This window comes from Phyllostomus discolor, chromosome 4 (assembly GCF_004126475.2).
Source record: "Phyllostomus discolor isolate MPI-MPIP mPhyDis1 chromosome 4, mPhyDis1.pri.v3, whole genome shotgun sequence".
Lineage (NCBI taxonomy): Eukaryota > Metazoa > Chordata > Mammalia > Chiroptera > Phyllostomidae > Phyllostomus > Phyllostomus discolor.
This window is the reverse complement of record NC_040906.2, coordinates 8,696,404-8,709,017: the sequence shown is the minus strand read 5'-3', so window position 1 is coordinate 8,709,017 and position 12,614 is coordinate 8,696,404. Positions and strand designations below refer to the sequence as shown.

At 45.3% G+C, this 12,614-nt stretch overlaps 1 protein-coding gene across 1 annotated transcript in view; it reads right to left on the bottom strand.

The window, feature by feature from the left end:
* COL4A4 (collagen type IV alpha 4 chain) overlaps nt 1-12,614 on the bottom strand; it is a 114,171-nt gene that overhangs the window by 31,675 nt on the left and 69,882 nt on the right. Inside the window, exons 29-35 of the mRNA XM_028509675.2 lie at nt 11,974-12,135; nt 10,307-10,477; nt 9,618-9,761; nt 7,578-7,685; nt 6,542-6,723; nt 5,617-5,680; nt 2,813-2,887 (exon numbers count right to left, since the gene is read on the bottom strand). Coding sequence (XP_028365476.2) covers nt 2,813-2,887; nt 5,617-5,680; nt 6,542-6,723; nt 7,578-7,685; nt 9,618-9,761; nt 10,307-10,477; nt 11,974-12,135 — 906 coding nt within the window. The remainder of the gene's footprint in view (nt 1-2,812; nt 2,888-5,616; nt 5,681-6,541; nt 6,724-7,577; nt 7,686-9,617; nt 9,762-10,306; nt 10,478-11,973; nt 12,136-12,614) is intronic.

The window sequence follows — 12,614 nt, the reverse complement described above, 5'->3', positions numbered from 1 at the left end:
TCCAGCCCCTTCTTGCCTGTAAGGTCTCTTTTGAGAAATCAGCTGATGGTCTAATGGGAACTCCTTTGTAGGTAACTGGCTCCTTTTCTCTTGCTGCTTTTAAGATTCTCTCCTTATCTTTCATCTTGGGCAATGTAATTATGATGTACCTTGGTGTGTTCCTTCTTGGGTCCAACTTTTTTGGGACTCTCTGAGCTTCCTGAATTTCCTGAAAGTCTATTTCCTTTGCCAGATCAGGGAAGCTCTCTTTCACTATTTTTTCAAATAAGTTTTCAATTTCTTGCACTTCTCCTCCTTCTGGTACCCCTATAATTTGGATGTTGGAATGTTTAAAGATGTCCTGGAGGTTCCTAAGCCTCTCCTCATTTTTTTTGAGTTCTTGTTTCTTCATTCTGTTCTGGTTGAATGTTTCTTTCTTCCTTCTGGTCCACACCATTGATCTGAGTCCCAATTTCCTTCCCGTCACTGTTGGTTCCCTGCACATTTTCCTTTATTTCACTTAGCATAGCCTTCATTTTTTCCTCTAATTTGCAACCATATTCAACCAATTCTGTGAGCACCCTGATTACCAGTGTTTTGAAGTGTGCATCTGATAGGTTGCACCTCTTCATTACTTAGTGATATTTTTTCTGGAGCTTTGATCTGTTCTTTCATTTGGGCTTTTTTTTTTTTTTTTTTTTTTTTGGTCTCCACAGACCTGTCATGCAGTAAGGAGCGGAGCCTTAGGTGTTTACCAGGGCAGGGCAACCGATGCGGTCGCATTGTGATGCTGTACATGGAGGAGGGGTCCAAGAGGGCACAACGCTGCTTGTGCTGCTCTCTGCCAGTTTTCAGTCACGTTCTCTGCAACCCCAAATCAAATTGGGCCCTTCTGGTGCTGATTCTGGAGTGGGTGGGTTTGTGTACATTCTAGGACCTTGTGAGTCTCTCCAACAAACTCTCCTGTGAGGCTGTGAGTCTCTCCCAGTACCTCACCCCCCACAGGTGTTCTCAATCAGTGTTTTGAGGGTTTATTTCCTCTTGCTGGAACCCTGGGTTGCCCAGTCTGTCCTGCTCCCCAATTGTTCCTCCTGGTTTATCTGCACTTGAATGTGGGACTGCCCAGTCTGCCAGCTGCTGCCTTACTGTGAGTCCTCTCCACTCAGCTGCTCATCTCTGCTCTTCCTACTGGTATGGATGAATGTTTCTTCTTTAACTCCTTGGTTGTCGGACTTCCATACAGTTCAATTTTCTGTCCGTTCTGGTTGGTTTTTGTTTTTAAATTTGTTGTTGTCCTTCTTTTGGTTGTGCAAGGAGGCACAGTGTGTCTACCTACTCCTCCTCCTTGGCCGGAAGTATCTCTTAATGTTTTCTGACTAGTGATGATGGTGCCAGTGACACGTTACACTTGTACAGTGACTTTCAGTTTAACGCCTCTGGACAATCCTGCAATGTGCACAGGGCCAGCTTATGGGTTGGGGAACTGAGCTCTGAGATGATAAGCAACTTGCCCAGACCATGTGCCCAGGGACAATGGAGTTGACTTTGAACCACTGACTTCCCTTTCTGAGAATCCTCACTCTGGTACGTGTTATGGACCCCCATAGTGCTAACCTCAAAACTATTTTCCCCTCCACTCGTACACTTCAGCTACACATTACCGTTAAAATATATTATCTACATATATTTGGCCATGTCTGAGGTAAAGACCCGTATGAAAGAGGGGAGGAAATTAAGCCATTGTATTAGTCTATTTTTCTGTTAGACTTCTATTTTTTTCTGTTAGAGCAGTCCTGTGGTGTAAAAACAAAGACATACAATTTCCTACAATCATTCCGCTCAGGTGATCTTTCTGTTCTATGGAATGAAACATGGCCATTGCCAGAGAGAATTTCAAGATAATGCACAAAAGGAGATGCTTTCATTTACAAGGGACCCATCGAAATACAAACCTGCTTTCTCACCCAACCACTATCAGCAAAATGACGTTGGGCATAAGTTATCTACCAATCACCTGTGGACGGACATGGTTCTTTCCATGCAATGGATACCCTTGTGGGCGCATCTTTGTGCACCTGTCTGACTGCTGACTTCAGATAAATCCCTACGAGTAGAATTGCTGAGGTGAAGACCAGGCACCGTGTGTCGGCCGTGGGCGCAGCCAGCCACAGCCTCCTCCACTGGAGGGCAAGAACGCACGGCTGTGTCACAGTCTGTTCTGAGGGGTTACACGTCAGTTGTTACTGATAAACAAGGCACTATTTTGAAGACATTAGATTTGTTACTGGTGATGAGGTTTTACATGTGTTTGGTTCTGTTTTTACTAAGCTAGATATTTAGTAAATGAGATTATTCTGTGATATGGACAATGGCACGTCTCCCTGGCATTCATGTAAGCTTTTCTAAGCAGGGAAGAAAGGGCTGGAATGAAAACCCGCCGCTGCACTCAGTGTGAGTGGTTATGGCTAATGTATCATTTTTAATTATAGAGACTGTGAACTAGTCCAAGTTTTAATTGCTTGCAATGACGTTTTCTACTGTGTCAAAATCTGGGCATGCCCTGGGGTGTACTGTCATGTCAACATCGTCAGTCCTGGGAGCCAGGACGGAACAAAGACTGGGTCCCTGGTGTATAGCCCTGTGTCCTTCTCGGCCAGGAATGCCCTGCTGCATTTATACATGATCCTCCTGGCATGCATCTTAAAGGCAGAGCGGGGAGAAAATACTGACATAATCATGGCAGACCCAGAGGACAAAGTAATTGTCCTATTTTTCAAACCAAACATATTCTTTTTTGTTTGTTTGTTTTAATAAGAAAGTTGTGTAGCTATACCTGGACATCCGGGGATACCGGGCTCACCCTTTGGACCAGGCGGCCCGAACTGACTTGCAGGATCTCCTTTGTTTCCTGTGAGTGAAAAAGTGCACATAACATTATTGAAGAGAACTTAATTTTGTCTCACGTAAGGGACCTAATCATCTTCATGAGTTTATCTTTATAATCTGTCTTTATAGTCTATCTTCAGATATGCCAGGAGAGGATTTTATTAATCCATTTACTTTCCTCCATAAGAACAAATGGAAACATAGATGCAAGATATGTGTAAATACACACACTTTTATAATTGATAACAATCATAGGAAACTGTAAATCTTAATAAGTTTAGATTTTTAAATTCCCTAAAATAGTTTCAAATGCAGGCATCTGTTTAAGAAATTCCCTGGCATGGCGTGTCCTTATCTTGTGTTTTGGACACACGAAAAAATTGTCCCTGTTTCCGCTGCTGCAGTCGCACCGCAAGGTCTCTGCAAGGAGGCTCAACTTAGTGTTCGTGTAAAAACAAAGTCACGAACGGAGTCACACTTTACTGACGATTTCACAAGAGGTGGCACATTCAAAGGCCATTGCAGGCAATGACTCCTATGGTCCCACAGAGCTCCCGGACATAAGGACTTACGTCACAGAGGGAGCCGTTATAAATGGAGAACTCAAGATGGGGTGGTGGGAGGGGTTGCAAGAGACCAACAGAGCTAATCAGGCATGTGTGTAAACCCTGCCCACCAACACGGCTTTCTAAAGGGTCCCTCCCCCAGCTTGTACAAGTTTCCCTTCCACCTGACCCTACTTTGAGGAGTGGGAATCTGCCAATCCCCAGTCAGCCAGTCTTCCCTTGAGAAGTTGTCATAAAAAGTGAGAATTTGAGGTCATTGGCTATTGAAGCAGAAAGAAAAAAAAAAGTAGAGTACCATAATGCCCTGATGTAGAGCATGTTAGAATGCAATCCAAACGTATCCAGGAGATCTGGAAAGGATACTAAACAGTGACGAAACCAGTTGGCAGGTAAGTAAAGACCAGGCTGTGGAGAATGGCAGAAAAGCCACAGGAGAGACCCATGGGTTGCTTAAGTGTCGGGCTCCATCAGGCATGCGGGCTGGCAGAACTGGGTCTCCCCTCTGTGGGCTCCCAGGATGCCTTTCACTCTAACTATCTTGAGTGCATGTCAGTTCCTGGAAAATGTTGCCTAATGCAAGTACGAAGGAAATAAGAAGTACGTTTGTACTTGGAGAGAGGCAAAGGGACTAGAGAAATTCATGGGGAGGTAGAAGAGGAGTGAGTTCTGAAAACCCTGAAGTTGTAAGATGTCAAAAGTCAAATACAAAAATACCCCTCTATGTAACCATTTCCAAAGAAGAGAGCTATATTATTCTTTCCGAATAAATGTGTGCACACTTTATTTTTCTTACAATTAACTTATTATTGATGTAGTTTCTGTCAAAGAGGAAAGCATGTATCATTGGAAATGAGGGAGAGGATTTGTAGGTGGTTCATTAATTGGTATTTTATATTTTAAAGTGTTTTTTTTAACCATATTAAAATAAAATATAACTGCCTATCAAACCTGTGAATTCACAGAGTAGGGTTAAAAAGGTGAATCCTTTTTAAAGTAGATTTAAGAATATTAAACCAACCCTGGCTGGTGTGGCTTAGTGGATTGAGCACCAGCCTATGAACCGAAACATCACCAGTTAAATTCTCAGCCAGGGCACATGCCTGGGTTGTGGGCCAGGTTCCCAGTTGGGGATGTGGGAGGGGCAACTGATTGATGTATCTTTCCCACATTGATGTTTCTCTCCCTCTCTTTCTCCCTCCCTTCCCCTCACTCTAAAGATAAATAAAATCTTAAAAAATATATTAAACCAAAGGTATAGAAAAAATATTAACTGAATGGTATAGAAAAATAGTAAAAGTATTAAAGGTTTTATGCAAACACTGCAATTTAAAATAGCCTGATTTCTGTTTATTTGCTTGTTTATGAGGATAAAGGGTTAATGAAATCTCTAAGGACATTTTTGACATTGGGTCAACTTTCTGTTTTCCAGAAACATGATAGAAGTAGAATGTAGGTTGTATTACAGGCACAAGGTAAAGTAAGGCCTGCAGCCTGTTTGTAAATAAAGTTTTTTTGGCTCTTAGCCACGCCCCTTTGTATATTAACTATAGCTGCTTTCATGCACAGCTGAGTAAATGTGACAGAGACCATACACTAAAAATATTTATAACTTGGTCCTTTGAAAGAAAAGTATTTGCTGACCCTTGACATAGAGTAAAAAGTAACCTGACTATATGTGCACTGTGTGTGGCCCGAGAAGTCTTTGGTGAACCATTAACACCTGGTGGGAAGGCCTGGCTTTGGCCTTTGCGGGCTGTGACTCTCGTACCTGGGACCTGAAACACCAGACCTGCAGGGTCCTGAGGAGAAATTCTGGCCTCCATGGGGCATGGGGCTTCTCAGCCAAGGTGGACGGGGCGCACCCATGCGGGTCCGATCCCCTTGCGCCTGAGCTGAGGGAGCCGCAGTCACTCCAAACACAGCGGCAAGGACTCCCCCTGAGGGGGACAACCCTAGGTGCCCCACAGACTTGCTGTTGTCTGTCTGGTCCTCTTGGATCTGAGTGACAGGTGCAGATGACTCAGGTCTGACTGTCTAACTATCCAGAAGAGTCCAAAAGGAACCCCTGGGTGTTGCAGTTTGTTTGATTTTGCTTTGCTTTTCATGCAAAGGGTGCCTGCTCACAATGTCACAAACACCCAGGACCAGGAGACTGATGGCTGGCTGCTGTGTTTCCAAACCATACCTTTGGGTCCGCTCATTCCATCCATTCCGGGAGGTCCAGGGGGCCCTGGGAGACCCAGCTCACCCTGAGAGTTTAATGAAACACAAGGAGAACTGTAACTGGGTTCCACACACCAATGACACAGGCATGACATGATCCAGACATAGTTGGCCATAACCCATTTGGTGTTGATAACTTGCAGTGGAAAAGAAATTTGGAAATGCACTGCAAGCAAGCTACTACATACGTCTAGTTTTTAAAAGTGGGTGGAACTTCAGAACCGGCGGCACCCATAACAACAGGGAGCATCCAATTCTCTATACTCGATTGCAAAATAGTAACTGCATCACGTAACTTGAATTTTAAGTTTTAAATAAGTTGATACTAAATAAAATATTAGAAATCACATCATGCCAAAAACTTTAAAAGCCCATTTTTTTTTTCCAAGAGATGGGTGGCAAATTATATCATACATTTTCTAGAAGTTGTGATATAGCCAACTACCCTTATTGTAGCTCTTGACTTTCCAGGGGCCATTTCACTCATAATTGGAAGGACCAAGCCTATGTATTTATGGCAAAGTCTGTGATAGCTGCAATGGGATAAGAAGGCTTAGAGACAAGAATTTGGGTCATTTTTCAAAGGATCCTTTATACTAGTCCACCAGCAATCATGAGGCAAGTCTCATGGAGCCGTTCTAACTAAGCTCACGGTAGTATGTGGAGTAAGCAACGTGGTCACCTATGCCATAGGAACCAGGCACTGGTCAGACATGACGGTTACATCGTGGCCTTCTGGAGGCCTCCATCTTCCCCTCAGCCAGCCCCTTAATTCTAAAAGCCAGGGAAAGGGCAATGATGCCCACTGGCAAATCATGATGCCCCACCCGCATCCTGAGAATGTATGGTTCTATTATTTCTCCTCTCCCAAAACAACAGCCACTTACCTGGTCACCTGGAAACCCTGGAAAACCAATGATCCCTCTCGGCCCAGGGGAGCCTGGAGGGCCTGGGAGTCCAGGAAGCCCCGGCCACCCATCTTCGCCAGGCTCTCCTCTGTGAAATCCAGGTGGTCCGGGTCTGCCCTCATCTCCTCTTCTCCCCAGCATCCCAGGGTAGCCTTTATCACCTGGGGGGGTGGACATGTTACAAACCAGTGGGAGGAATTCTTGGACTAGGCTGAGGATCTTGGTCCAACTTTTATGGGATGAAGCCAAAGGGACTGGGGGTCCTAATTCCTGCTCTGAACCACATGGCGATGGTTTCAGGCTCCAGCGACCTGACTGAGAAAGAGGCTGCCCGTGCACAGCCTCAGGGGTGTCCTCAGGAAGGAGCTCACACGCAGCATCATTCACATCAACATTCTCATTTTACAAACGAAGGACTTACCCAGGGAAGTTCATACATTTGACCCCTAACAACTAGTTAAGGACAGAGCCAGGACAAGAACTCCGGTCTCATGAGAATAAGTCTGAACTTGGGAAAGAGGACACCAGAGTGGAGTCAGATCCTCGCTGGGGGCTGTGTCTGAGGCAGCAGCAGGGGCCAGGGGAGAGCTTGTCAGAAAGGCAGGTTCAGCTCAGCCTGGCTGATTCAGGATGTGCCAAGCAAAAATGACCTGGAAAATCTTTGTGCTCTTCATTTTCATACCAGCCACCAAAACCAGGGTACTTTAAACCTGCAGTAGTATTTTGTATATTGCTCGAGATTGATCTTACTTTGGAATATCCAAATCTATAAATACGCATGAACTTCAGCTAAGTTCTAGCATGTGAAAGCAAAAGAAAAAAAAAGAAAAAAAAAAAAAAAGAAACAACCACCACCAAAAAAACTACCGTAAGTTCATGGGTGTATATTTATATCCAAAAAGGACCTGTCCTAGTCTCAGTGTTACTGGAAAAGTTGCCTAATCCACATGCCTGTTTGAATGATCTGTAAAGAAGTTAATGTATTCAATATGGTTAAAAAACCAAACGTGTTTACCTTGTTCTCCTGGGGGTCCATCATCTCCAGGAGGTCCAGTGTCCCCGGGGCTCCCCTTTTTGGAAATTATAGCCATTTCTCCTTCATCTCCTGGGGGTCCTGTGTCTCCTTTAGATAGTAATTATTCAAGAGCAAAACAAACAAGCAACACACATGTGAGCCTTCTGTTGTCACTTCATGGGCTGTTTGCAAACCCCCATTTAGTCTGCTCAACGGCATTTATGTTGATGGACTGCACAGGAGTAACACTACTGATTGACTTCCTAAGGGAAGGGCCATGCCCTTTGTACACCTCTCCCAGCCTGCCTAACAGGGTCTGGTGTAGAGTGAATGCTCAGGGAACGTGTGCTGGTCTCCGTCTTAAGTGAGAAAGGACAGGCTTGCAAAGCTCCAGGTCTAAAATGCGTCTCTTCATCCTGTAAAATATGAATCGCCCAACCCATGTGTTCCAGTTCTCCATCTTCCCCTTCCTGACCACCCTCTGTTAGCTCCCTTCCATTAAAGACACAGGCATTTATCTCAGCTTGGATCTTCACACAGACAATTCCAAAAAAGTAGGACGGGTGGATGATATAGCAGCCTGATTTTCATAAACACTGCCCAGTTGTAGAGTGCATTGGAGTGGGCTCATACCAGCTTGGTGAGAGCCAATGATTAACAGCTCAAAGCTTCAAATCAGCCATTCTGGGAGTATTGATACCAGGATGGAAGTATTTATGCCTCAGTGGGACTAGCCATGCCATGGAGGGAGTATTCATGCCATGGCTCTCAGCAATCACTACCAGGGAATTTATTTTAAATTTTATTTTGGAGAACCAGTTTACCAACACATCACTGGCATTCACCTCATTTTTTACTTTTTTGATGGGATAATTGTTTAGTAGCATAATATCGCTAGCACGACAAACATCACTTATCACAGTCAACTGGTAAAAAGTGATTCTTTGAATCCTTGATTCTACATAAATAATTTATAGGCTAGTAAAACAAAATAATAGCAGAATCAATAACCTGAGAGGTAAGAGTGATTTGAATTAACCAGGAGGCTATCTCCCCAAAGGGTTTTAAGGTTTTTACCTTGCTTCTAAAACTGACAACTATTCATTCTCAACACTGAAAACGAAATGTTACCTTCACTCACTATAGACTCACGGTTAAGCGGTAAAAGTTAATATTTAAAATAGATGAGACTATTTAAAGAAGTAATATCAAAACTTTCATGTTTTATACTAATAAAAACACTTTTTAAATTTTTCAATTAGAGTTGACATTCAATTTCTTTTCCGTTGAAAACTCTTACTTCAAATGAAGCTGGCGGGGGGGGGTGGGGGGGCGGTGGGACTGAACTCAGGGCCCGGATGAAAGTGAACTCACTCCATTTCAGAGGCTGGCAAGCCGCAGCCCGAGGGCCGGGTCCTGCCTGCTGCCACTTTCTGCACAATTCATGAGCCATGATTGGTTTTCACACTTTTAGATCGTTGGGAGAAGAACTCAAAACAAGAATAGTATTTTATGACATGTGAAAATTAGGTGAAGTTCAAATTTCCATCTCCATAAATAAAATATTTTACATGCTGTCTCTGGCAGCTTTCACGCTACAACAGCCTAGTTGAACAGTTGCAACAGAGACCATACATCCTGCAAAGCCTAAAATATTTATATCTGGCTCCTTAAAAAAGTTTTTTTTTTTTCATAAAAAAATTGAAAGAATTTGGGAGCCAAGAGCCCTGACTGCACCCCCTGCCTAAAAGGTGAGAATGTTCTCTGAAACCCAATAGCTATAAATCAAAGCACTTATTAATTTCCTTCTGTGAAAGAGAGGAATTCATTTACCATAGTTCTGTGTAATAAGATTGAGAGGTAAGGAAAATGAAAATTTTGTTTAAAATTCTAAAACCAACACCACAGAACCGAAAGGCAGAGGAGGAATCTGCACTGCGGGGCGGTCCCGTTTCATGTTCCAGAGGCCATGTGTACAGGCTCCAATCAGACACGGAGAGCAAACCTACGCTGCCTCACTGTGCCGTCAACTGCATTTACCTTTGGCGCCTCTCACTCCCTGGTCTCCCCCGGAGCCAGGCCAGCCCTGCTCTCCGACGTCCCCCTTTCTGCCACGGTGTCCCTCGGGGCCAGGCTTTCCTCTCTCTCCAGGAAAACCTGGCAAGCCAGGCGGCCCCTGGGGTCCTGGAGAAGAGAAAGCATGAATTTTCAGGGAGGGGTTTCAAAGGCTGGCATGGTCCCCAGATCTGTGCCCCTGAACCTGGGGTGCGCACTCCTGCCTGACTCTGACTCTGTAGTGAAGGTTAGCGGCCATGACGAGGCTCATGCTGTGGAAGAGCTGGGCTCTCCCACGCCACACCACGGGTCCCTTATGGTTCTGAGTCCTGAGCCCCTAGTGGTTGCAGAGAGCTGGGTGTGAGGGAGGGAGCTGGAGAAAGGAGGGGGCATCCAAAACAGGAGCGCATTAGCCCTGACGCTAACATTTCCAGGTTCTACCCAGTTCATTGCGCAGAAGTGCTTGTGGGTTCTGGGGCCCTAACACCCCACCTACCAAAACACTCTGCCCTGGAAAAATCAATACAGAAGGAAAGGGAGATGGCACCAAGGGTAGCACAGAGTCAGACTCATAGAACAGAACATTCTATAGTGTGGTCATACCTAACAAGTTTCACCTGGCAGTGGACTTTAAGTTTATAAAATGAGGAAGAGAATTGAAAAGTGCTACCCACCCTTGGGGCCTGGGTGACCAGGTAGTCCATCGTCCCCAGAGGGGCCTGGGATTCCTGGGGGCCCTAGGGGTCCATCTAGCCCTGGCCCCCCTGGGACTCCGGGGAGGCCCTTCATGCCAGCTGGTCCAGGAGGCCCCGCATCCCCTCGCTGTCCTTTCCAGCCCGGGGCACCTGAGACAAAGCACAGTGACAACAATGCAGGGAGACTGACAAGTGGCCTCACACACAGCCGGGGAAACAGAGTCATGGCAGCTTCAATGATGCATCCAGGGCCAATGACACAAAAGTGAAACAGTGTTTATCAGCTAAAAGAAGACGAGCAGCTCTCCATCCTTCTACAAATACACTTTTTCTGGCTGCTATAGATTGAAGGGCAGAAATATTTCCCAATAAGGACGCACAAATAGTATAAAGAGTTTTTAATGGGAAATGGGTAGGGGTAAAAACCAAAATGTTATTTGTATTTCCTCTTGGAGGGGTGGGGACAGAAACTAAGGAAGAAAACTGTGGTACATTTACACAATGGAATTCTATGCAGCAGAAAGAAAGAAGGAGCTCCTACCCTTTGCAACAGCATGGATGGAGCTGGAAAGCATTATGCTAAGCGAAACAAGCCAGGCAGTGAAAGACAAATACCATATGATCTCACCTTTAACAGGAACCTAAACAACAAAACAAAGAAACAAGCAAAATATAACCAAAGACACTGAAATAAAGGACAGACTGAGAGTGACCAGAGGGGAGAGAAGGGGGAATTTCAGGGGACAATGGGAAGGGTTTATAGGAACAAGTATAAAGGACACATGGACAAAAACTAGGGGGAGGGTGGTAATGGGAGGGAAGTAGGGAGAGATGGGTGGGTGGGCTGGAATGGGAGTAAAAGGGAGAAAACTGTACTTGAACAATGATTAAAATAAAATTGAAAAAGAAAAAACACTTTCCAGATCCTCCCAGACACTATGGCCAAGGGAGTTTTGGTCAGCGTGTGTACTGTGATGGGAGAATTGTAGAAATCAGAGTGACATCATCTAATGTTCTTGGTGCTAGAAACAAAGTGATAGGGGCAGGTTTTGTCCCACTCTCGTGTTGGCCCTATAATACGGCACGTTCCTATGTTTGGATCCACGCAGTAGGATTTACGTGGCAAGTGGCAACCTGAATCCTGAGGTGAAGATCCTATTGGAAGGAGCCCCCTAGAGCCCTGTGCTGAGAAATGCTCTTTCATGAATCCCTGCAGGCCTTGCTGGGTAGGCCAAGGATACACGGTCCTGGCTGCTCTTTACCTGGGCTGTTATTTCTCAAGGTCATGTTTGCTGAGAGCAACCTTGGCAGATGATATAGCTCCTCCCCTGCACAGAAAGCCAGTTGTCTTCTAGCTACTGAACACCAGTGGCCCTCCTCTCAGGTACTGTACTCAGCTGCGCGCGCAGTGTCTATCCAGCCCCTCTTACGTCGCCCCCGAGAGCCTTGGGTGGCTCGGGGAAATGACACAAACCGACAAGCAGCCTGTGCTACTTTCTGTGTGGTGAATAAGGAAGTTCTTTGTCGCTGACCCTGCAGTCCCATTTCTTCCAGCATCCATGGAACAGCAACAAGCAAGCTGATTCCTGCATAAGCCAGGTAAAGCCCCAGACCCTTCACGGCTCCTGCCACCTGCTGACACTTACCTGGGCTGCCTGGAGTCCCAGGAAGACCTGGTGGCCCGGGTATCCCGGGAGCACCTCTTTCACAGGAATGGCCTGGTGGACCTGGGATGCCTGGAAACCCGGGACTTCCCTCTCTGCCTTTAGGGCCTTTGAGACCTGGGGTTCCGGGCACACCAGCTGGCCCTGAAACGATACGATTCACCTGTGACGCACATGGCACAAAAACAGCATAGATGGCCAACCACAGAGTGCAGGTGCATCGGCACAGGCAGTCAGCACGTTCCTCCTGGCCCAGTGCTCAACGGGTCAGTTCTGTGAATGGGGAAACCGTGCGTTGCTCAGCGAGTTACTTGATAAGGTTATGTAGACAACAAAGACGTTGTTTATGCAAACTGAAAAACCATGCAGTTCTTCCAGATTTTTATTAACCTCCAGCATTGCATCAGGCTTCCCGCGAAATCTCCACAACACTCGCAAAACTAATGTGTCCTATACTAATTTCCATTTCTATTTATTGGAAAGGTAGTGCCATAATCTTCAGAAAGAAAAACACTCCCCCATAATTCCCCATCCCAACCAAAAAGGTCTATTTTATTTTTTCCATGTTTTCTTTATACTTTTGGTTCATATGTATATATTTTTAAAGTAGCACAGTGCACATT